We start from the raw sequence: 24,727 nt of genomic DNA on the forward strand, positions 1-24,727 counted from the left end.
GGCGCAGACGGCCTCCCGGGCGCTCGGGGCCAACGTAAGGCTTGGTCACTACTTTAGGTTTCATCCCACAACTTCATCCAATTTCATCCAATGTCATCCAAATTTCATCCACATGTCATCCACGCTTTTAATTCAACAATTATATTATATTAACCATAGTATCCAAGGTTGGTATTAATATTCAATGCTGTCCCGTAAGTCTTAATTATTTCATTTGGATTATCCGGTTGTGTCCGGATAATTTGATGTCAAATCTGCAAATCCTAGTTTCAAAATTCGATTGTTGGGTGAAACATAAAAACCAACCGTTCAATATCGATGGATTCGTTGCGGACTTGTTCCACACGCCGCTGGGAAATCCCATAGAACCAGTTAATGGAGCTCAGCCATTTTTGAATTATGGGTGCACCGACACAAATAAGGGCCCCTAGGTAAATTTTCCATTATGGATTTCGCACCACTGCTACGTTGTATATGATTACCAATTATTACCATAAAAACTACGATGTAGTAGTCTTGAGCGAGTCTCTGGATGAAGGGGTTTCACATAGTAATGACCTCAAGACTGTCCCTGACGAGCTCATCACGTGCCGACCTGCAGGCCCTCCGCTCCACCGTAGCACACAAGATCCGGTCGAAGATGCTGACCAAGCAGATCGTCGCCGCATGCCCCACCATCCCGCAGCACTCAGACGTCTATCGTTTGGCGTATACGAAGTCCGCTAGCTGTAGGCGCAAAAGATTCCTTAGCTAACGTTAGCTGATAAACGCCAGTAAACAGTACATACAGAACATAATTCCACGGAGTGAGGGCCAAAGCAACCCATGCGTCGAGGCAAAAAAGACAGAAAAAAGATCTCCCCGTCCGGGAATTGAACCCGGGTCACCCGCGTGACAGGCAGGTATACTGACCACTATACTAACGAGGATCCACATACGGAGAGGTATTCTACATAGTACAGTAAGGTTATTATTGGTGGTTGGTGGATGTTATCAAATCTATCGAGCAATTTTATACCCGTTCGATATTACACAAGTACAACGTACTGGTATCCGTAGCAGCCAAACAAAGTTGGTAAAAATGGGTCAAACCCCGAAGTTTCAAAAATCCTGATATGACGACCATACGAAGTTCTGGTAACGTTACTACACTTATCACCGCATCATGAGACGATACAGTCAGTATACCCAATGATTCTCATACTCAGGAATACTAGTACAGTACACATGAATCAATCGTGTAGATACTGACTATGAGCTCTCCATAGCCAATTGTTACGCCTTGAGGTACATGTACAGCAAAGTGGGCTTGGCGATGCCACTAGGATTTCTGTAAAATCGCTCGGCGATGTCATGTGCGCACAATGTTAGGTTAATCAATTCAGGCGCATGGGGAGTTTGGTTGACCGAAATCTTCTGGCGCGTTCTCTTTAGCAACGTCTTTCCCTTTGTCTACCCAGACGCTCCTCTTGAATTTCAACGCGTGTGTAACATGCGCCGCCGTCATGAGGTTTTGCCATCGCGAAAATACAGAAATATACGATCTCACACACATGTCAACTGTACCAACTTGACATGACGTATACAATGTAAAATATGGGTCGGGGGCAAGGGTTGTTGGCGGGCACCATCATGTGAACAACGACGACGACATCATCGTGCTTTTCAACTTTCCACAATTCAATTTCCCTCGTACAGCCCAGACAATGAAATTTGGAACCAACGTAGCCGCGCTACTTTCGATCTTGGCGCTTTGCGTCGATCACACCGAAGGCCATGGGCGTGTGGTGAAGCCCCCCCATCGAGGCTACCTTGGTAGACTCCCGAAGTACTCTGCGTTTGTGCCTGTCAACTACGACGACGATGGACTGAGTGCCGGAGGTCTCGGCGCGACGCGAGGCGGAAAGCATGGCGTTTGTGGTGACCCGTACAACGGAGCGCGGGAGCACGAAACCGGCGGCAAGTACGGGTTGTTCCCCAAGCATGGCAGCAAAGTTATTGCGGCGTGCTACGCCCCTGGGGCGACCGTCGACATCGAAGTGGACATCACGGCCAACCATTGGGGGTACTTTACGTTTGGCTTGTGCAAGTTGGACACGCGAGAGAGTAAAGAAACCGAAGAGTGCTTCCAGTTGCTGGCCCAACCCAACGGCGAAACCAAGTGGCCCGTGCCGTATGGCGCCCCGGGCTCGGACGCCACCGCCAACTTGCAGTACAAACTTCCAGCGAGCGTCACTTGCGAAGGCGAGTCCCATTGTGTGTTGCGCTGGTGGTACACGTCTGGCAACAACCCTGGAGGCGTGAACGAACAAGAACAGTTCTGGAACTGCATTGACATTTACATCGGCAACTCGTGCGGCGCTACTCCCCCGTCGTCGCCCACTGCCGCGCCTGCCACGACGACCTCCAAGGTCCCTGTGACCTACCCCCCTGTCACCACCACGAAGTCTCCTGCCACGACCGTCAAGCCATTTCCTTCATCTTACGCCCCAATTACCCCTGCTACCCCTACGCCTTCGCCATTCACGCGAGGTCCCACGGTGAAGCCAACGGTGCCCCCCCCCGCCGGTACCTGTGGCGGGTGTACCAACTGCTACTACGGCCCCACCAAGGCCTGCTTTAGCGGATGGACCAAGCAAGACTGCTCGACCAACGCTATTTTCACCTGGTGCGGTGCTTAATTGCAAATGATGCCCCGTAGAAGTTGGCATCACAATGTGTGTAAATGGTTGAATATTAATCGATCCTCGAGCGTTCGACGGTGTGTTGTACTGTACGTTCGATACACGACTTTTATGAAGAGGACGGAAGGGAGATTCTGCTATGCGATGTACGTCGAAGTACTACTTATTAATATACTCGATATGGAAGTCAATACCGGGGAGGGACAGGTAGCGTGCCTGATAAAGGACTGGTGATGATTTTATGCAGCGTCGCGAAGTACTTTTGGTGAAGTGGGTAGATGAGATGCATCATCCGACCTAAACAAAGCTCCGATATTCGGAGTATTTCATGTGGTTAGAGTATGAGTACTTACTGGAAAGTACTACTTCCATATGTACGGCGTAGCACTTTACATGTACAGGTGTATTCGTCCATCCTGGCGGGTTGACGCATAGCCAATCAAGTCTTATGTTTTACGAATGGATAACTTGTATCGTATCAATTCCAGTTTGCATCGTGTGAACAGACGACGAGTAGAAAATTCTTCGACTTTTGATGGCACCTGGTCAAATGATGTTCACCTACGGTAATGCCGCACCCACATCATTCGAAAAAACTGGCGAGGTGGACATGAAAGGTGTCAACATGGGGTTCGTACTCTCACAAATCACGTGACACCTTGGTGGCAAGGACTTCACGATGCACCTGTTCAGAAACGTGTCAAAACGCACATGTCGTGACATTTTCTTGGAATGATTCACCAATCACGGCATGTAAAGGCAGGAATCACTGCCATTGTCGCAGTTAACTCGCGAAATGACCGCAGTCACACTGCATCATTCAGGGGGGCCGAGGTCGGCCGACCCCCCGAATGGTCTCAGCGACGAGGCCCCCCCAGCTCATATACAGTTGTTCCTGCTTGGACTTGGATATTACTGTAGCAATCACTGTAACAGTGTTTTTGCGAATATAAGTTGATTCTCCATATTTGAAGATACAATTCCCTCATTAACACTGTAAATCGTTGTGTTTCTCAGAAAACACTACAATATGAGTGTTCACAGCTAACTGTTTACTGTTAACTAGTTATATGGAACTTTGTATGTTCGGACCACCTCACCTCTTACTAGGGGTTAAGTGCATCTCTGTGGTTATCTCCAACGCGGGTCCTTAGCTAACCACTAGCGATGCAGTTAACCCCGGAGATAGCATCGTACTAAGTATGTACTCACCGGGGGGGTAGGACAGAGTCCCAGGTTACGTGGCTACGGGCGAAAAGGTGTATCCGGATGAGATAATTCCCTTACTGACGTGAGGCAGTATTTCGGGTCAAAACAACATTGGAAATGTTCTAATGAGGGAATTATTCTATTTCAAGTTGATCCACCAAAATTCATGAGAGGTACTACTCACTCTAATCTAATATCACACCACTAGAAGTCCATGTTTCAAACTCCGACTATTCGAGTACAGTACTAGTAACGTTACCTCATTTTTCGACAGGATCTCCAAATTTAAGATTTCGTGTGCGACCTATTGCATTGAAGACATAAGTACCTGCTATACCGGTAGACGACTACTTTAATTCTATGGCGCCGTCGATGCATTCGCATTGGACTGTCGAACCAACTCCATGTCAGTAATCTTTGACTAATATGACCAGCTGTTGTTCGACTTGATCTCGTCTATACAAAGCAATGCCATATGCATCACTTTCGTGATAAACAATGCGCGTCGTCTGCTGACACAGGAATCGCATCGGACCATTGAACAGCTAGCGCTAGAACTAGCAAGCGCAGGTTTCTTGTTGGTAGCTGTACTAGTACCTCATTTTCTCTTCTACTACCGGTAGTTCTACAGTCGGACAGTCGTACTGTACAGTCAGTACAGTGCTACAGTACCCTAATGGAACTGACTGAGTATATCGTACCGTAAATATTACTTCGAAGTGCTACGTACAACAGTTGCATTGACTCTACCAGATTGTAAGCGTACAGTTTGCAGTTGTCCGTTCTGATTACTTCAAGTACCATATACAAACTTTTAATAATGTTTTTGGCCGCGGAGCAAACCAGACGACCACCATGTCAAGTGGCTGCCCGTCAACAGACCACCCAACCTACTCAGTGAAATTTCTTGGGCGTCCAACCCTATCAAAACAATACTCCCCCAATCTCTGGTCATTCTCAAACTTTCCATTCAAGGTCATCGTCATCTGCAACCATGAAATTTGCTAGCGCTGTCGCCACCCTTTCGTCGTTGGCTCTGTGGTCACACTCCGTGGAAGGTCACGGCCGTCTGGTATCGCCCCCTCACCGTGGGTACATTGGCAAGCTTCCAGCGTTCCAAGGCTTAGTGCCTGTCAACTACGACGACGATGGCCTCAGTGCTGGCGGCATTGGCGGTACACAAGGGGGCAAGCATGGTGTGTGTGGGGACCCGTACACGGGGGTTCGCGAACACGAAACGGGCGGCAAGTACGGCTTGTTTCCCGTGCACGGCAACCGTGTGATTGGCAAGTGTTATGCCCCCGGTGCCGCTATCGATTTGACCGTCGAAATCACGGCCAACCACTGGGGCCACTTTGAGTTTCAACTGTGCAAACTTGGCACGAAGGACGCCAAGGAAACCGAAGAGTGCTTCCAAAACTTGGTCCAGGCCAATGGCCAAAAGGACTGGGAAGTGCCCCGCGTCGGCAAGGCCACGTTCAACATGCAGTACAAACTGCCCGCCGCCGTGACCTGCGAAGGCGACGCCCACTGTGTCCTGCGGTGGTGGTACATCTCAGGCAACAACCCCGGCGGTCTCAACGCCCAAGAGCAATTCTGGAACTGTGCCGACATTTACATTAGTAACACGTGCGGCGCCCCCGCGCCCCCGACTGCTCTTCCGATCACGTCGACGGCCGCTCCTGTCACGACCGCCAAGCCCACAATCACCACCACCACGGCCCCCCAGCCAACTACCGCTGCCCCCAAGCCCCCGACGGCTGCCCCGGCTACTACGCCTGCCGCTCCCGTAACTACGCCGACTGGCCCTATCACGGCTGGCCCTACGCCGGCCCCCCCCGTTGGCGCGTGCGGTTCTTGCACCAACTGCTACTACGCCCCCACGAACGCGTGCTTCAGCGGATGGACCAAGGAAGTGTGTGCGTCCGTGAGCTCGTTCCAATGGTGCGGTCCTTAGGTTACACCGTCGTTTGAATGGGTCGCGATGTACCAACCAACGGTCGTGAGATATGCGTAACTTTATATGACACGTTTTTTGTCGTGATTACCAAAACTTCTGTTACCACATCACTTTTGATCGCACACTACACAAAAGGAAGTCTGTGATCAGTTGATCAGTGTACCCCCCGATTATCACATGGTATCGACGAACAAACAAGCCTCGCCACCACCACCAACAGCTTTACTTAGCTCCTACTAGGGTACTGTAGTACAAAGTTAGCATGGAATACGATATGGGATCGTCGAATCTCAGAGGCGTTTACTCACATGTACAACGCTATACTGTACCAGTATTGCACATTCACGTGGAAGCGTTGGATTCACAGAGCAAAGTCTGGAACTGTATCAACACTACCGATATTTGTAAATATGACAAATATGTCAGTATTGTGGGAGCTGAGATTCCTGGAACAGTGCAGCAGGAAACTTTGACCTCATGTTGAAGTTGCACCAACCGCTAGGATATGTACCCTAACCTTACCGGTAAATTTCAGAGTTGGAGAAGTAGGCCGTTGACTATGAATGGATACAGTACCACAGTAGTAGTACAGTAGTACTACTACTGTGTACGTTGTACTAGTACTCCGAGTACTAGTATTACTGTACAGAGAACCGAGTAGGAACTCGCGCACAGTGGTATCGACACTATTTTTTTCCATGGAGCATTCATAAATTCCGACGTCAACCAATAGTATTTTTTTCATATTTTCTACTTTAACCAATAGTATGCTCATAAAAAGTTTGTACTCCGGAGTAAATTGTATGATTGGATATAATAAAATTAATCAGATTGATCTGATTGCAAAATTATAATTCGTACTCGGAATCACAACTTGCGCATTCGGATACAATTCCCCATATATTTCAAAATACCACTGTGCGCGAGTTCCTACTCGGTTCTCTGTACATTAGCTGTCGTATAACTGAGTCTGAGCCCACTTCAGGACTAGTATTACTGTAACCCGCTAGGACGGGTGGAGTTGCTCTTACAAATCCCACGGGTGGAGTGGAGTTGCTCATACTCCGGAGTATAATTCCCGGCCAGCAAATGACCAATCACAATCACCCAAGGAAAATGATTGGACAAAATTACGAAGTCTTGTTTCAAATACGAGTACAAGTTACTTACTACTTACTACTAGTACATTTGAGTACTGTACTATTACTACGTGGTATTAATACCATATTAATAACAGGCCACAGTACTATAAATAATACGTGTACTATTAATAGCACTAACTTAGTACGGAGGAGGAGCGGTCGTTCGCACGTCAATCGACAAGGATTTGGTGTGACTAGATAAATAGTGTGTAGAGTTGATATCACTAGAGTTATGAATGGAGTGGTGCTGTCCCCCAATCCGAAAGTAACTACAGTCGAGTATGAAATCCATCACTTAATATAGCTCGAACATTGGGTCATTATTGTGCTGTTATTATTAGTAATTAGTACACCGTAACAATGCCAAATGCACCCAGACACTATCGCCTTCAGAACAGCCCCACTTCTCATTATACTGTACTAGCATGGATTATAGCAGTCTCTCCGTATTTTTGTTCATTGCAGTGTTCGATGGCCGATGCCTTCTTTACAACTTGGACAAGGCTGCGTCTGGTTGTTGCAATAGTTTTAGCAGCGGCTGCAACCGCATGGCCAACTTGATATCACCTCGCAAAGTCAGCTTCTTTCCAGCTATGGCCTATGCCATACCACACACAAAAATACTATTAAACAAACCACTCGAGTCCATCGATAAACGTACTACCAATAAAAATAATCTATCCATTTAAAAAAAATAACAATACTTTAAAGTCTATGGTTATCAAAAACATATTAAAAATACTACAACTCGATCATTTTCATAAAAAATTATCACGAAAGCTTAATCAAATGATCTATCGATTCGAAAGGTACAGCAGTACCTGTTGCAATCGCAGCGTGCCTGCCACAAGATCTAAAAAGTCCTGCTCGGTCATTTCAAGGCTTAAATCAACCGCTGGAATTGACGATGCAGCGGTAGCGGTATCGTCCACGACGACGACGGCGTTGGAGGCCAGCGAAATGGAATACGTAGCTGCGCCAATGGTCCAATGCAGATGGCCGCCCGATTCGCGTAGGGGGGTGCTACGTCTTTCCAGGGTCTGTCGAAGGCGATGGAACACGGCGACCACTGCCGCCGAGTGCGGCGTGTGCAGTGTCGCAGGCGGGTGGTTGACGTTGGTTAGCATCGGGCCAAACGAATCCTATATCCACAACAAGAACCACCCCACCATCATTTTCACATACATACCACTCACTCGGCAAGTTAGTATGTATATCCAACACAAAAAAGCAGTAGTAGTAGTAGTAGTAGTAGTAATAGTAATAGTAGTAGTAGTGGTGGTAGTTTTGCCAACAACACTTCGGTATACCTTATGGATCTGTACCACCCCCGAAAATGTCAGTAACATCTGGTCGAAATGGATACAACTCAATAAGGAAGTCCAAAAGTATCATTCCGTTGGGTTCGGATTGGCCATTTCTCCCCTTTTCGACACTGGTTTGATTGGCTAGAACGAAATATTTGGAGAATTTTGGCCAATATAAAGCGACTTGGGTACAGCTTTCTAAGGTACCACCAAAATCGGCACACAATCGTTCGACCAATCAACATCTACAACACTAATTAAGTGGCGGCTAATGAAAATCCCCACTCTTCGACCAAATTCGTTTAAATTAGTGTAACACTGGACGAATTTTACATACACAAGTCAGTACAAAGAGTGATCGATCGATGGAGTTGGCGAATAATCAGCACAAAAGTCCAAATTTGGGGTAAAAGAAGACAATATTAAAATCAACTAACCTGGGTCGAAGTCGGGTACGTCGGACTTGAAAAGGCCGTTACTTGGTCCCACGAGGTAGCAACCTCTTCGGCAGTTGCGGACAACGGAAACCCGACCCCTTCGGAGCGCTGGAGCCGCAGCTTCCCCACCCAGCCACCCCCCGTCTCAAACACTCCGCCGTTTTCAGAGCTAGCGTTGTGGCACAAGTAGACTACCATCGGCGCCGTGTATTCTGGCTTGAGGCGGCGATACACATTGTCTGGCATGACTAAAGTACCAGTCAAAAATCAGATCGTATTCATAGTGTTGTGTAGAGCTCGTTGGGGTCATTCGTCTGAGATGGGTGGTGGCTACAGTTGTACCTACCGGACTGGGTGAGGGACGTGCCCGCGACGGCTGCGATGGCGTTGATGGCAATCTTGTACTTGCGACCTTCGACACTGAGCGCCTTAGTCAGGCCCCAGATCCCGCTCTTGGTTGTCGCGTAGTTGGCCTAGTAGGTTACGTTGCATGGGATGTACACACGTTGGTTGTCATCGCATGAAAGAGAGCGAGCATGTGGACATCGTCATACTTGTCCAAAGTTTCCGTACAGACCACTGGCGCTCGTGCAGAGGAGGATGCGGCCGTAGTTCTGTTGTCGCATGCTGGACCACACGGCGCGGGTCATGGTGAAGGCGGACGTGAGGTCGTTCTCAAGCACTGCGTCCCATTGGGACCGCGTCATCTTGCGGAAGGCCGCGTCTTGGACCTGGGTGGACGCGTGCACAAGAATGTCTACTCGACCATGCGTGGTGAGGACGTTCTCCACCACTTGGCGACCGGTCTTTTCGTTCGCACAATTCGCCACGACGCACTCCCATTTTGCATCGGACGACGAGGACGCCGGTTTCACCAGCTGAAGAACCCGTGGATCGATGTCGACCAAGACACAAGTCGCGCCTCGTGCATGAAGAGATCTGGCCCATTCCTGCCCGAGACCACCGGCCGCGCCCGTCACCAAAGCTACTTGCCCGTCAAAGCGCAGCATCCCCATGATTCTATGTGCACGCACAAGAGAACGTATCTTCACGAGAGTACCCTCCAACAATGAATAGTATTAAATGTACAAGGGGTGGCAATAATATTAGGGTGCGTCTGGTATCCGGAAATATTGCAATATTTTTTTGGGCCGAATTCAACAAATCTGATCAAAATTGAAACATGTCTTGCTTGACTGTGAAGAGATTTAGGGTGCGTCTGGTAACCGGAAATATTGTATTATTCAGGCCCAAAACGCCATTTTGTGGCCGAATTCAACAAATCTGATCAAAATTGAAACATGTCTTGCTGGAAGAGGTTTAACCCAAATCCAATAATTCCACGTGGGATTTACTCGTTGAAAAGGTCCAAAACGCCATACTGTTACCGGTACAAAATGGACCTTTTACCTCCATTTTGAAAATGGCATTTTGGTTAATCCCATTTTGCGTTAAAAGAGGAATATTGTCAAGTCGGTTCGTAATTGGAGTCGCAGTAGAATCGAATAGACTTGTTCAGCCAATCAAAACGTTTTCGAAAAAGACGTTGCAGATTGAACTCACTGTTCAACAAGATATATTGCAAAGTACGGTTTCACTTTTGGACTGAACAGTCCAAATTTGCGTGAGAAGGACTATATTATTTTTGAAACATTACCAGACGCACCGTTAGCCACCAGCATTTGACACTTTTTAAGCTTGTACAAACTATATGTTACAATATTTAGTATATATCACCATCATGTTTTCCCCAAGTGTTTGATAGATACAGGTCCATACAGTAGTACTGACCAACCCAAAACTGCTGAAGGCGGCTACTATCATAACTTCGTGTCCTTGGACACATGTCAGTCGGTACGGTATGGAGTGTATTGATGATGGCAACCGATCGTCGTCGCCGGCTTTGTCAATAACCGGTAACCTTACAGAGTGGTACTCCGGCGTACTATAGTAGTGTACACGTATGGGAATAGTTCCGCGACACTTTTTGGGACCCAACGATGGAATTTACGAAGTAAAATTAGTGATAAGGTAATTGGTTGAAGATGTAAAAGCTCGGTAGTTTTTTACCATGGAACCACGTTGGTACAGTACAACTACTATTAATAGTACGTACTTCGAGGTACTATGTACTACGTAGTATTACTAGTATTGTCAAATCGATTCGAATTTGGAGTATTCAATCGATTGAGCAGCACCAAATCGGCAGATAATCGATTGACCAATCAACACCCAGGTCGCAAATTGAGTAGCCAATCATATCCACTCTTTGACCAATGAAAATCGAGTTAGTGTGTGACTACAATTAGTGTGACAATTGACGATTTTTTTTCATACAGTTTCGATCGATCGATAGATTTGGCGAATCAGCACAAACATCCAAATTTTGGGTAAACGGACAATAATACGTATCCCGTTTCGTCGTGCACAAGCGTCTGCCCGATTAATAGTACCAGTACACTGTCTAACACGAGTCCACTTCAAAAGGATGGCTCGTGTTAGACTCGTTGACACCACAGCAACGCCGGATACACAAAACGATCTGATATGGGACCGCCACAGGATGATCAAACTCGTAATGCTTACTCCGGAGTAGTACTTAGCATGAGTGTGGTCACTGTCAAGTACTAAAGCGCATAGTACCGATAGGACTAGTAGTATACTAGTAGTACGTAAGCTTCCTATTAATAGTACTCTGGAGTACTAGTACGTAGTAAGGCTTCAAGACGACCGATTGTTGGACTTTGACAATGTTGAGACATGTTCGAGGACATCTTTACTATATAATGCACTGTATGTGAGCCCTGGTTGCATATCTGCGACAGAAGCCAATGAGTTGGCGACAATTCACACCAAGGATGGGAAGCCATAGAAACACATCATTTGACTCAAAAGTATTACTTGTATTAATACATACTACTACGTGTAGAGTACCATATAAATTCGTAGTAAAAGGGTTCAAAACGTCTTGTTATATTTTGGCGAACAAATCCTTTGTTAACGTTACAGTTATTAAAAAAATTATAGGTGCACAATCCTCCTACTTGGAAGTAAATATACAGTAGTTAGTACTCTTAATAGTTAGTCAAAATGCATTTCCAGAGGTACGTGGATCCGGATACAACAAACCAAATCATCATTTGCCGACTTTCTGCCTACGACGACATGTCCTTTGCTCACCGGTTGAACACGTTCAAGACCCTCGGCACCCGCGATTCGTCCGCATCCACTTCGTCGTCATCTGTCGTGCAGACACGTCCGGGTGGTCCCGGGCGGCGCGTGGCGTCGGTGTTGGACAAGTCCAAGCCGAGTGTGATCGACGTCACGTGTCCGACGACTGAAGTCGAGTGGGAAGGGTACTTGTACAAGCAGTCCAAGATCGTCAAGACATGGACGCCGCGGTACGTGACGCTCAAAGACGGGTTGATCAGCTACTACAAGAGCAAGAAGCACGCCGTGGAGCGCACGCAGAACCGCGGGTCGTGGTCCGTGTCGGCTGTCCAGAAAACGATCCCGTCCACGGGTTTTGGTGGGTCCAAACTGCATGCGTCGACGTTGGGCTTTAGCATCGTCACAACGAACCAACTGCTCGTGCACTTTGTGGCCATCAGTCCCGCCGAGCGAGGTAACTACCCCAACCGACCGACCGACCGACCGATTCAACTCACCTGCCACGACTAGAAATGTGGCTGCACATGCTCGAAAAGTGCTGTGCTGCGGCCAAAGTCCAGACGAATGTTGCCGAGGGGCTCGACGAAGCCAGCCGACCGAGCGAGAGCTACTTCCATTTGGACCCATCCGAGGCGTCTGTGATGCTGTACTGTACGTCGTCCTCTTCTTACCATCCTATCATCTGTGATGTCGTCATTGTATGTCCATATTTTTGTCATGTAAGAAGCCAAACAAATGTACATGTTTACGTGCCAAGTTGCCAAATCCATCGATCGATATTGTTGTTTGTACCGAGTTTTGTATGTAAACAAAACCTCCACGTGCAGTATATAAAACGCCACACACGTCTTTCATGTTGAAGGGTGGTTGACGAACGAATTTGATTGGCCACTTGATCTGGGGTGTTTGATTGGTCGATCGATTGAGTATGCTCGCTCATACATACATATCCGACTCCCCGTTTCAATTGAAACAGTATCGCATCCAGCCTTGTTGGCTGTATAGTGGTCTGGCATGTATTTATAATAGTATGTTGTTTATCGAGAAAACGATCGAATTTTCACATGTGACCAAGTAGTTATACGTATTGTGCATTTCACCCAAATTTGGACTTTTGAAGCATTTCGCCAAATAGCATTCGAATCCATTTGATGAGATTTCATCTTGTACACGATATAACGATTAGTATATATGTGGTTTTGCCCAAGAATGGGGTCAAACGTTTGGATTGGCAGAAATTCGACATGATGTGATTTGATTGACTCAGGTGGTTCTTTACTCGATTCTCCAAAGACATTTGATACTGCTGAGAGCTCCAGTTTCGAATCGATTTGACAATGTATATTATTACCCGTATGACGTTACTACTCGCCACGAGGTTCATTTGTGTGGGCTGTGTGGGCTGCATGTGGTGGCCGAGCCATCCTTTTTTTTTTTTATCGCTGAGTTGCCCACCCTAGGTGTTTGTTCAAACAGACTTTTTATATGGCAATATCTTGGGGTGTTGCTCCGTTTTTTGCTGGGAATGAACGTATCATGTGGCCTATAGTATGTTGTGGTTTGATATCTTTCGTATGCTTTGTTGTGTTGTTGATGTGATTTCATGCTTTGTGCACGATTATATGTGTCTTTCATTCTATTATGATACCACCACCAATAGAAATAAAACATATTATTATATTTTGACTTTTTCAGATTTAATTGCATGTGTATAAATATAGCATGCACCAAAACAATTTTATATATTTTTTGAAAATTGGCCAAACGTATTTTGTTTGATCTAGCGTTCTCGTTGTCGTGTTGTCTGAAGCAATTTCCATATTTTCGTGCATACACGATGAAATATTTGGTGCCACCCCCCACTTCCCCTAAAACAAAAATTTCAAGAAATATATATTTATATTTTTATCTATTCCTTCGATTTCGATTGTTTCTCAACATTTCGTTCTACGTATATCTATCTAGATTTAACATATATATATAATACAATTGTGTAGCCAAGTTTATTCGCGTGTTGAGCGACGTGGGGGTGCCAGACCTGATGACGGCGCTGCCGGTTTTCGTTCAGCATTTGAGCCAAGACGTCGAACTCAAGTTCAATTTTGATCCGTTCGACGCGGCCAAGTACGCGTTTTGCCATGGCGTGTACTACGCGCGCGAGGGGTTCGTGCACTTTGTATCGCTGTTCCGGCAGTGTTTTGCACTTGTGGAAGCTTCGACGCTGCCGACTCTGACGGCCAAAGACCCAGAGATCATCGAACTCGTGGCGCCGCAGCAGCTCACGCGCCTCAGCTCCAAGGAAGCCGCCATGCCGGGGCGGCTTCATGTGCGCTTCAATTTTTCGCCTTCTGGACGGATTTCCAGGCTCAGTGTGTACTTCAAACAAGACAAGTCGCTTGCCCCAGTGCCCACCGCCTGCGTTCGTACGTTGTTGTTGATGCTTTCACATTGTGTGGTGTTTGTTGCTTGGGTGGTGGAAAGAGGTTGCAGAAATGGAGGTTTTGAGTGAGTGTGCTCTTGTTTATATATATATAGATATATAATTGCATTTTGGGGGAAATGTGAACGTGTGCCTACATATGGTTATACCAGTGATGCCATTATATATACATTGTAGAATCGTGTACATGTTTAAGTGTGTTATGCCGTTGAAACGATAAAGAATGAATATATACAACATTTATATTAATTATCCTTTCAGTCAAATTTGGACTTTTGTACTGATTGGCCAAATTCATCGATCGATGTTTTGTACTGATTTTTATATGCACACAAGTGTCCAGGGGTGATCCCATCACTCGAATTTAATTCACACACTAATAATTGGTTGATCTGATGTTTTCCTGCAGTCTGATTGGCTAAATTCTACTGCCGATGCTTGTGCACATGTGGTTGTATGTCGACACATTTGTCGCTACATACAACAATATATATATATATTGGGAGATAAATTCTTTTACGACATATATGTGTGTAGGAAGCCGCACGTTGTACACGCTCGCGTCGCATCCGCAGAACTTCCACTTGTGTTATAAAACCAAGCGGTCGTTGCTGCTGAGTTTCCGTGATCTCAACATCCTCGGTGTGCTCGGCCAAGGTTTGTGTTATTGCATCAACAGATGGATTGATCCTTGGACTGTATGTCTATTGCTTCGATCGCTTTTATTATATATATGTATGCATTTATGGATTTAAATATATATTAGGAGGCTTTGGGACGGTGGTACTGGTACAGCGAAAGTCACTGCACGACGAATTGTTTGCCATTAAAGTGGTCGAGAAGAGCCAAGGGAGCGCGAGTGCCCTGAAAGAGCGACGGATTCTGTCCACGTTGCGCCACCCGGTATGTATATGTGTTTTGTGTCAAGTCTAGGTGTGATTTATATTTGTCTAGGTGTGTTTTGTATTTGTCTAGGTGTGTATTGAGTATTGTCTAAGTGTGTTTTGAGTATTGTCTAGGTGTGCTTTGTATTTATCTAGGTGTGTTTTATATTTGTCTAGGTGTGTTTTATATTTGTCTAGGTGTGTTTTATATTTGTCTAGGTGTGTTTTGTATTTGTCCATGTGTGTTTTTCATGTATCTAGAGTTAACGGATAGTAGAATTTACACCTAACAAGGGATGCAATGGGGATAACTATTTGTGTGTGTGTGCAATCGATATTGTCATTCTTTCCGCCGAAAATTAGACTTTTGAGGCTCATCATATACGACCTATATGTGTCTGGGTAACTAGTTTTTGGCGCGGTTGCGGTTTGCATTCCAAACAAAGTCCAAGTTGTTTTTGGGGCTCGACTTTTACACGGGGGGGAATTTGTACTACCATATGCACGCAGCGACCATGGCGGATGGCACACACGTGGAAACGAGCGGCGGCAAACGGTACCGCTCTATCTCTCTCTATATAATATGTCTAGTGTTTGTGATCGATATGGCCAGTGTCTGGTGAATATATATATATATATATTGTGGATTCGGTACAAGTTTCCAGACCCCGTCAAATCGAATGATATCGCCGCCGAATCGACTATTCACGAATCGACGCGATTGGCTCATCCAATTTGTTTGAGTGGATTTGATTGGCTCGTACAGAAAGTACAAGTATATTCAGCCAATCAGAAAACTTCCAGCGGGATGATTCAATATTGATTCGACAAAACTACGCGAATTTTGGACGTTTATAGCGAATTCACAATATATATTGTCGTTCTTTTACCCAACATTTATTTGGACTTTGATGCTGATTTGCCAAATATCCATCACAACAATATATATATATATATGCTAGTGGGACACATTGTGTCGAACGCTATTGTTGTGGGGCTTTATTTCCAAATATATATATATATTTACGATTTGAATGTGGCTATAGCCTGGCGGTGGAGCGCGCGCGATTTTATGCCGCAGAACTCGCGCTTGCATTTGCATATTTGCACACCCACGGCATCATCTATCGCGACTTGAAGCCAGACAACATCATGCTGGACCAGGAAGGGCACATTCGGTTGGTAGACTTTGGCATTTCCAAGCAGTTGTTCCAGGAGGAGTCGACTGGCACGTTGGCTGGGTCGCCTGCGTACATTGCACCCGAGGTACTTTTTAGGTGTTATTATTCACCTAAACCTTGGATTTGTGTGCAGATTCGCCAAATCTATCGATCAATTATTATTTGTACTGACTTTTGCATGTAAAAATGGAGTCACACACTAATTTGGTCCAAGAGTGGATGATTTGATTGGCTACTGGGTTCGTGTTCTGGGATTTGATTGGTCGTATATCGATTGTCAGCAGATTTGGTGATTCTGCTCATTCGATTGAGACAGCACCCCACTCGAATTTCGAATCGACTTGACTATAATATACTATGATGATTTTCACCCAAATTTGGACTTTTGAGTCATTTCTTGCCAAGTTGCGTCGTACGAGTCGATTTGATCCAGTTGAAGCTTGTGCAAACTACTACAGTATACTTTACCAAATGTAGTAGTATACCCTGATTTGCCAAATGTGGATGCACTGGGCTGACGTTTGGATTGGCCGAAATTCGAAACATCACGTGATTTGATTGGCTCAAGTCATTCATTCTCGTACGATGTTTTGAGCGCTCCAGTTTCGAATGGATTTGACAATACTATGACACGTGGGTGTTTCTATAGAATGGTATATGGTTTACTTTTACGGCAACGTTTCGAAGAAATATGTCACGATTTGTGCAGTTTGGAATCGCTCATCGTTTGTATTAATTGGTTGAAATGATTCCCGTGTGGTGGTTTTGATTGGTCGAAAGGAAGCTTGTTGATCGGTTTGGTCGTTTGGTCGTTTGATTGACTAGTTGGTCCCTTGCTAGTATTTTTGTCAATATAATTAGTCGAAAAATCGAATTGTGAGGCAGATTGTTAGCTTGGTCAATGTATAGTATTTATTATATACATTTATTGGTGTACGTACCATTTTGTCTCGGCCGAGACTATGGGGATCGATCGATATACGTGGTTAAAATGTCTTTTTTAACGATGTCATCATGCATTCGAAAATGAATATCTAACATATTACATTTGACAAATCCGTTCGATTTATAACTTGGTTCAGAAAGATTCCACAATGCAATTTTGGATTGGCATTCTAACATGAGAAAAACATATGTAAGTATTATTGTGCTTTCGAGTGAAATGTCATTGTGTTGTGGTTTCTCGTTGGAATTTAAATCGATTTGATTGGCTACTTCAGAAGAGCTCAAAATTATTAGCCAATCAAAACGTTCTCAATGAAATTCAACAACCAATCAGATCGATTGTGGATCGGTTTGGTCGATTGCACCCCGTCCCCAAATTTGTATATATCAAATCGATAATATTTGACAATTTTGATTCATTCGATATGGCAATATGTGTGTGTAGCAACTGAACGTGCAAAACCCATTGTACGGGTACGCGGCGGACTGGTGGAGCTGGGGCGTGATGCTGTATGAGATGCTGTACGGATCCACGCCATTCCACGACAATAACGTGTCGGTTATGTACCGCAACATCACGGACGCCGACATCAAGTATGTACTTTGTAGTGCATTTCATCCAAATTTCGAGACTTGGGGCATCTATTGGATCGTATTTAATCTTGTACACACTATACTATATAACGATTAGTATATATGTGGTTTTGCCCAATACAAAGGGGTCAAACGTTTGGATTGGCAGAAATTCGACATGACGTGATTTGATTGGCTCAGGTGGTTCTTCTTGAATCGATTCTCCAAAGACATTCGATTCTGCTGGCGGCTGCTCCAGTTTCGAATCGATTTGACAATATATGTATGATAGTATTGGGTCAAAGTGTGAGATTGTTGTCCTGTTCGCTGATATTTGGACTGGGCTGCCAAACACTTCTAGTGATCGATGATTGGGTCATGAGCATTCATACATGCACTAGTTTGCCGCCGGTCATTCTACTGGTTTCAAACAATCGTGCACGACTACTACTGATCATGATCATATAAACCAACCACCACGATGATGGCGTAGGTACGACAATCACTTTGATTTGGACGAGGAGGCCGTGGACTTGCTCCAACATGTGCTGGTGCGGGATCCTGCCACCCGCTTGACCTTTGCCCAGATCCAGGCGCATCCGTTCTTTGCGTCGGTGGATTGGGTGCTGCTTCTCCAAAAGCAAGTGCCGCCGCCGTACGTCCCCATGACCCGCGACGTGTTTGATCACGTGGCGCAGCATTTTCGTAAAATGAACGTCAACTCCCTCGACGATACACCGACGATTGGAGTAATGTCGTCGACGTCTACGAAAGAATCGGACCAGCAGCACTTTGACGAGTTTAGCTTTTGCTACGAACGACCGGTACAGTTTGTATAGCCGTGGTTGGACGGGGTTGAGGGATATATATATGTCAATAAATAGATCCTACCAACCCATGAAAATGATTCTGTATTATTTTGATTTATTCCTATATTTTGTATTTTTTGTAATAAATATCACTCAACTTGTCAAAGTGAGATAGTATTTGTGGTAATGTAGATGATTGAAATGAAGGGTGGTGGTTGACGTGTATTGGGGTAGGATGTGCGGGACGAAGCGTACGATTTGATGATCCAAGTCAAGGAGACGTTTGCCAACGACGCGCGGCCCGCCATCTCGACCGTGCTCGAGCACCAAACATCCGAAGAAATTCTCGACGATGACAACGACATGGACCCGGAAGTGGACTTGGTCATTTCTGAACTCTCGGACATTCCCACGTCGGAACAGGATGAAGCATCTGGGGACCACGACGACGAGTGAGTCTACCGCCGATACATACTAGGAATACATGGGGTCTCGTAAACAGTGTAAGAGGGGTTGACGTATATACAAGTACTGTTCGCTACGGATTGTATTACCGTGTTCAGAGGCAAAATGGTTCCCTGTCAGGAAATGATAAGGTCTATGGTGAACGTCGATCGATATACAGTACTTTCGGGCGTGTGCGTTGTTTTACTTGACAGCGCGAACATATTAATAGTAAGCTTAGTATATCAGTGGTGTCGGTGAAAACCTGCGAAAGTACATGACGCTACCGGATATTGTTTACATTCACGTAGTTTATCCGGTCAAATTTATCTACAATCAGAGGCACGACTAAAGGCGGCAATGACTCTAATAAGAGTGGTCGATGTGCTAGATGAGCGCAATCTCACTGTGCCTGGAACGGCTCTCCTCTGTTTAATCCCCCGCAAGCTATATACTGTACAGTACTAGTAATCCAATATAGTTTCTGATTAACTGTAAAACGTATGAGACAACAACAAACAACACTATATGCGAGGGCCAACAACACTATATGCGACGGCCAATCAAGAACTCCCAATCGAATGGACGTAACAGTTTCCGGGTAAGTTATCCGGATTTAGCCTCATCAACCATGTCACCATTGCGAAAATGTCGAGCCAGTGCAGCAATTACATGAGAAAGTGGTTTTACAAGATCGACGACAGCGTGGCATGTGACAAGACGTGACAGCACTCCAACGATGGGTTCGAGACACATGTTGTGTATGTCCATAAGTTGGAGTGGGTCCACAACGGCCGTGAAACATTTGGAGTGAAGATCGATGCTCCGCCACTCGAGGACGCTCCATCCAACGAGGATGATGCCGTGTATGCCGATAGTATTTGTCGGCATGACTGCGTAGCGAAGGCGACTATTTTGTTGACGATGCAAATAGGTCGCAAAGTTGGCGTTGACCCATACGAAGTGCTTAGTGCTGTAGTCGTGGACGCACCATTCAACGTGCTAGTGTAGTGCAACCAATCACGGTAGAGCGTGTCGTGATTCCTACTGATGAAGTCCGTTGCTAGTGTAGTGCAACCAATCACGGTAGAGCGTGTCGTGATTCCTACTGATGAAGTCCGCCGTAGTGCTCGCCGCCGCCGTCGAAACTAAATCTAAGACTTCTGATTATTTGCATTCCATGGTATTTACAAGATGACATAAATCGATGTACCATAGCTTTGTGGATACTATACACACAGGGCTATTAATAATTGCTGTATGTATTAATACCTACCACTCTGGTCCATGAAAAGAGTCCCATTTGCTTCAGTGTGACGCCATTCGTGTGTTTTTTTAGTTTAATGGATGTGATTGGTGCATTTGAAAGCCAGAGATCTCGTCTTTGATTGGCTAGTCGACGTTTCTCTGAACTCGTTTTGGTGTTGGAGATACAAGCGTGACAGTGTGCAACGTCATTTGTTTAGAGAAAATCACCCGCTGAGCGTTCAATATCACTTCAATCTGATGTACTCGAAGCTCTAAAGACTTGTCTAGCCTACACAGAGCAGCCACACGTGCTTGCGAGCACCAAAGACTTTACTGTGAGCTAGTTGCGCCTTGTGTCGTTGTGCTAGTGTCAATCACCACACCATGCCGATACAAATGCCAGGACGACCCTATCCAAGGTTTGCTCCCTGATATAGCACGCAACAGTATAGAGCTACAGTTTATCTATTGAAGTTGTCCGTTCATTCGGCGTGTGCACAGACTTACAGCTCTCTCTCCATGGCCGGCGGCTGATTTTGGGGTATACACCTAACCTCTATGTATCAATAAGATTATGTATTTATAGAGTTATTTTCTCAGAACTTTGCCAATTTCCATAATTTAAACAAGTCAAAACAAATGGGACTCTTTTCATGGACCAGAGTAGTATACGAACTAAAGGATATAGTCCATATAGATACACTATATAGTCTACATAGTGTATATAGTGTATCTGTATAGACCGTATCATATAAGTATACAGCCCATATCGTATATATATACTATATAGTTCACCTATATAGTCGATAAAAGTCCTGTTTACGGCTAATATCCGCATAGCCTTGACGATGTCGATGCATGTCGTTATATCCACCAACTCATTTTCACTTTTGCGTACATCGATCGAGCGAATGGAGCATGCTAATGACACCGTCTATCACCCACCGTATGAGGACGATCCTCTGGACCAAGTAACTATGGACGGTGTTCCGGTGAATGTGGTGTTGCATGACATGGTGGACGTGGCCGACGCTTCGTGGCATTTGGTGTGTGCAGATGAAGAGACGTGTATCCGCTGGTGCATGGAAATCAGCCTGTTAGCCGAGTCCATGTCATGCCCCCAGTGTTTAGGTGCTATGAGTTTTGCTATGAACACCAAGCGCTGGTGGTGCCACCGTAGGGCCTGCGAAGGCGGTGGACATATCGAGCTTGGAATGCGATTCAAGTCCTGGTTCCAAGGTACCAGAATCCCAATGACGAAATTGGTACGTCTGTTGTTTGCGTGGGCATCAAGAATGCCGCTGGGTGTCGTCATCGCGGAAGAAGAAATCTCCATCGAGGCTGGCGTGGATTGGTACAACTATTGTCGCGAGCTCTGTTCCAGTGAAGTGCTGCGGTGGCCTATGGTGGTAGGGCCATCACTATATACACCTATATCGCTACTATATAGATCTGTACGTATATAGGTATATACGTATATGCGTCTATATCGAGATAGGTCTATATCGTTCACATCAAGTCGTTTATGAAAGGTCGGTGGTAGCGGCATCACCGTTGAGATCGATGAGACTTCCATGAAAAAGAAGAGTAAATACACCGGTGGACGCCACTACCCTGAGTACTGGATATTTGGTGGAGTCGATCGGAGCACGAAGAAATGATTCGGTGTTGTCACTGGTGCGGACCGAACCAGGCCGGCTCTGTCCTATTTGAACAAGAAGCACATTGCACCTGGGTCCCATATCATGTAAGACACTATATAATGCTATATTGTTGGCATCCGCATATAGTTGTTGTCGTAGTTATGAACGTTTTAAACAGGAACTATATTGGATTATATAGCTTGCGGGGGATTAAGCAGGGGAGAGTCCTATGAACACCCGGTAGCGGCGCCAGCCATTCCCTTGTGCATCGTCGGTTCATCCTGCGGCCTCATCACGCGGCTCGACTAAATAACCGACAGCACGGTGGTGGTGGACAACGGCATCCATGGTATCGGCACTTTCCCACCTCGGCGGCCCTGTACGTACGCATACTGATATCACGGAGACCCTTCCGAAGTTGTGTGTGTTTGTGTTTGACGCAGAAACATCCGCAACTGCGACTCGGCCTTCATGACCAAAGACATTGCGCTGGGGTCGTCCCAGCTGCAGAATCTGTACGTCCGCCAGTCAAACCTAGGATTGTCATTTTACCCCAAATTTAGGCCAAATCGTTCACTCGATCGGTTCTTTGTACTGAATTGTTTTGTATGGAATTCACATACGAATTCGACGTTTTGAATGGTTTCCTGTAATCGGATTGGCTCAATTCTTCTACGTTTGATTCCTGTGTACGTTGAAGGATATCCTCGTCGTCCATGTCCCCCCAGTTTACAACATATTCATTTGTATAATAACAGTGATCTCAACCCTACCGCACTCGATTAGGTCCATCACAAACTGCAACCTCGGCATGAATGCATAGTTCAGAACCTCTAGCAAGACGACTCGATGGCCCCCGTTCCTCAAGACATTGTTGGTGTCTTGTGTACTATCCGAGTTTAATGGGTCCTCCTAATCATTCGTTGGCCAGGCATCTAGACAACACTACCGCCAAGTACCACTACTTGACAGCGTTCCCGCCGACCCACACAGAACTGTACGAAAATCAAAACATAAAACGACAAGATTTTTTTGGACCAATCAAAACACTCTATTTTTATCAATGGACCAATCAAATTCCAAGACACCTCGTCGTCTGCGCCTCTCACCAATCAGGATACGTGAACTTTGTAACCTATTGTAGTTTCTATACTCATTTACTTTGTTGCGGTTTTAGAAATCGAACTTGATAAGTAATTACTATTACGTATTGTAGGACGTTGCACCAGCATTATCGTGGGAGTTACACCCTTGATCGATCGCTGTTGCCGCCCAAGAACCTTAAAATCTTGTACTTTAGACCTTGTCTAGACAAAATACAAAGAGTTCCACTACGGTATGAAGTATAGTGGTTTTCGGATTGTATGTGATTTTGTATGTAGATGTGTGTAAAAATGTAAAATGGTACAACCGGGTGGGGATTCGAACCCGAGTCTCACGCTTTGCAATCCGACACTCTGACCATTGCGCCACAGCGCCAGTAGACAAAAATACCTTGAACCATCAAACCAATTATTATAAAATACGTGGCTGAAAATGCAGCTGCTGCTGTGTGGTTGGCTACAATTATTCTCGAATTTCGAAGTTCTTACGCCAATCATATTACGATTTCATGCTAAATTCGAAGTGCCAAGTGCCCCTTAAAATCCCTCGTCGTCTGTATAGCAACGGAATGTACCTTGCCGTAGGGACTTGTCTCAAAACAACCTCGAATACCTCCATAACGTCAACTTGACGTTTCTGCAGCGACTGTGCGTATCCTCTTATAAATGATAACCCTCCAGACATTATATATTTGGACATAGTTCTTATGAATGCGAGTGGCTGCGTTTTGGTTGTGTTACAATATCATTGTTTTCTTCTTTTATATGATTGAATGATATTCGATTGGCTCCTCGATTTAATTGTCTAAAATAATACTTCGAAGTATTGTCCTATTCACTTGACTTGATTGGACAATCGATGGGCGTCATGTTTTAAGCTTATTCAACGTATGGTATACATATCTATGATTTTGTGCTTTGCCTGGTCCAAACTGCTGATCTATGCTGATCGTTTATACTAGGTCACCAAATCAAAAACAAATAGATTTCCTGAAAGACAAGGTTGTTTGCAAAGGACTCCAGCCATTGCTGTATTTGAGCCATATTAACGAGAGATTGAGTCGTTTCGTTAACAGATCTCGTTTTGACGAAAGACAGGGTATCTGATTAAAGATGCACACATAAACTAATTCACCCAGGTATTGATCAAAACGAAGTCATTGATCAAAAACTCGGATGACTACCAAATTTATATAAATATTTAATTTAGACTTGTTGTTTGTATACAAATATCAAGTTTAATGTGGTACTTCAATTAACGACGACCACTCGGCGACATGAATGGCGCACGCGCTGCAAAGGAAGACCGCAACATGTCAGTGGCCAGCCGTTCAGCGCGTCTTTGAGCGTAGCGCCGTTGGGTCGCGGCTCGGGCGGTCCTCTTCTCTTCCGCCATACGCGCATACCGAGCCAGTACCGAACGGTACTGGTGTTGGTCATCCTCGCGCAGCGGCATGAGGCCAAGGTGGAAGTTGGTGAGCGCAAAGGTAAGACGTTGAATTCCGTCGAAGAACTTGTGATCCCAAACGTACGTACTGAGTGATATC

The 24,727-nt window shown here is 45.4% G+C and overlaps 6 protein-coding genes, 1 non-coding gene and 1 pseudogene across 10 annotated transcripts in view; 4 read left to right on the forward strand and 4 right to left on the reverse strand.

The window, feature by feature from the left end:
* Positions 1-857: 857 nt before the first annotated feature.
* H257_11798 lies at positions 858-929 on the reverse strand. Its single transcript has one exon. It is a non-coding gene; the product is annotated as a tRNA-Asp (tRNA).
* A 777-nt stretch (positions 930-1,706) lies between these two features.
* Positions 1,707-2,681, forward strand: H257_11799 (hypothetical protein; the record flags this gene model as incomplete). The annotated part of the gene is made up of 1 exon (XM_009838830.1): positions 1,707-2,681. One exon carries the CDS (start codon positions 1,707-1,709, stop codon positions 2,679-2,681), a length of 975 nt encoding a protein of 324 aa, XP_009837132.1.
* A 2,180-nt stretch (positions 2,682-4,861) lies between these two features.
* Positions 4,862-6,021, forward strand: H257_11800 (hypothetical protein). Its single transcript, XM_009838831.1, has one exon. It carries the CDS (start codon positions 4,888-4,890, stop codon positions 5,848-5,850), a length of 963 nt encoding a protein of 320 aa, XP_009837133.1. The 5' UTR covers positions 4,862-4,887; the 3' UTR covers positions 5,851-6,021.
* A 1,286-nt stretch (positions 6,022-7,307) lies between these two features.
* Positions 7,308-9,801, reverse strand: H257_11801. 2 transcript variants are annotated; one of them, XM_009838833.1, is made up of 5 exons: positions 9,294-9,801; positions 9,086-9,212; positions 8,740-8,987; positions 7,817-8,137; positions 7,308-7,593 (listed from the first exon to the last, which is right to left on the reverse strand). In XM_009838833.1, exons 1-5 carry the CDS (start codon positions 9,753-9,755, stop codon positions 7,483-7,485), a joined length of 1,269 nt encoding a protein of 422 aa, XP_009837135.1. In that variant the 5' UTR covers positions 9,756-9,801; the 3' UTR covers positions 7,308-7,482. The 2 variants fall into 2 exon arrangements, with proteins under 2 accessions (XP_009837135.1, XP_009837134.1); XM_009838832.1 differs by lacking the exon at positions 7,308-7,593 and having other exon boundaries at positions 7,743-8,137.
* Positions 9,802-11,883: 2,082 nt separating this feature from the next.
* On the forward strand, positions 11,884-19,287 carry H257_11802. 2 transcript variants are annotated; one of them, XM_009838835.1, is made up of 10 exons: positions 11,884-12,364; positions 12,421-12,561; positions 13,908-14,333; positions 14,888-15,007; positions 15,117-15,253; positions 15,645-15,790; positions 16,281-16,500; positions 17,806-17,954; positions 18,427-18,757; positions 18,977-19,287. In XM_009838835.1, exons 1-10 carry the CDS (start codon positions 11,905-11,907, stop codon positions 19,196-19,198), a joined length of 2,352 nt encoding a protein of 783 aa, XP_009837137.1. In that variant the 5' UTR covers positions 11,884-11,904; the 3' UTR covers positions 19,199-19,287. The 2 variants fall into 2 exon arrangements, with proteins under 2 accessions (XP_009837137.1, XP_009837136.1); XM_009838834.1 differs by lacking the exon at positions 18,977-19,287 and having other exon boundaries at positions 18,427-18,793.
* A 2,058-nt stretch (positions 19,288-21,345) lies between these two features.
* On the forward strand, positions 21,346-22,386 carry H257_11803 (hypothetical protein; the record flags this gene model as incomplete). The annotated part of the gene is made up of 3 exons (XM_009838836.1): positions 21,346-21,843; positions 21,967-22,021; positions 22,277-22,386. The coding sequence occupies 3 exons, from the start codon at positions 21,346-21,348 to the stop codon at positions 22,384-22,386; spliced, it is 663 nt and encodes a 220-aa protein (XP_009837138.1).
* A 1,093-nt stretch (positions 22,387-23,479) lies between these two features.
* On the reverse strand, positions 23,480-23,556 carry H257_11804 (annotated as a pseudogene). The gene has a single exon. The product of its transcript is annotated as a tRNA-OTHER (tRNA).
* An 879-nt stretch (positions 23,557-24,435) lies between these two features.
* The window catches only part of H257_11805 (hypothetical protein), a gene marked incomplete at both ends in the record, with an annotated part of 4,349 nt that continues 4,057 nt past the window's right edge, over positions 24,436-24,727 (reverse strand). The window contains one exon of the mRNA XM_009838837.1: positions 24,436-24,693. Within this exon, the coding sequence (XP_009837139.1) occupies positions 24,436-24,693 (258 nt within the window). The remainder of the gene's footprint in view (positions 24,694-24,727) is intronic.

Source organism: Aphanomyces astaci, assembly GCF_000520075.1.
Source record: "Aphanomyces astaci strain APO3 unplaced genomic scaffold supercont1.36, whole genome shotgun sequence".
Lineage (NCBI taxonomy): Eukaryota > Oomycota > Saprolegniomycetes > Saprolegniales > Verrucalvaceae > Aphanomyces > Aphanomyces astaci.

Excerpts from the sequence above, each read along its gene's own strand:
- H257_11800 (XM_009838831.1), top strand. The coding sequence starts at position 4,888 with ATGAAATTTGCTAGCGCTGTCGCCACCCTTTCGTCGTTGGCTCTGTGG.
- H257_11801 (XM_009838833.1), bottom strand. The coding sequence starts at position 9,755 with ATGGGGATGCTGCGCTTTGACGGGCAAGTAGCTTTGGTGACGGGCGCG. Across the intron at positions 9,213-9,293 it reads TGTACGGAAACTTTGGACAA|GCCAACTACGCGACAACCAA; the intron begins GTATGACGATGT and ends GTAACCTACTAG. Across the intron at positions 8,988-9,085 it reads CACGTCCCTCACCCAGTCCG|TCATGCCAGACAATGTGTAT; the intron begins GTAGGTACAACT and ends CTGGTACTTTAG.
- H257_11802 (XM_009838835.1), top strand. The coding sequence starts at position 11,905 with ATGTCCTTTGCTCACCGGTTGAACACGTTCAAGACCCTCGGCACCCGC. Across the intron at positions 16,501-17,805 it reads CTGCGTACATTGCACCCGAG|CAACTGAACGTGCAAAACCC; the intron begins GTACTTTTTAGG and ends ATGTGTGTGTAG. Across the intron at positions 18,758-18,976 it reads GCTTTTGCTACGAACGACCG|GATGTGCGGGACGAAGCGTA; the intron begins GTACAGTTTGTA and ends GTATTGGGGTAG.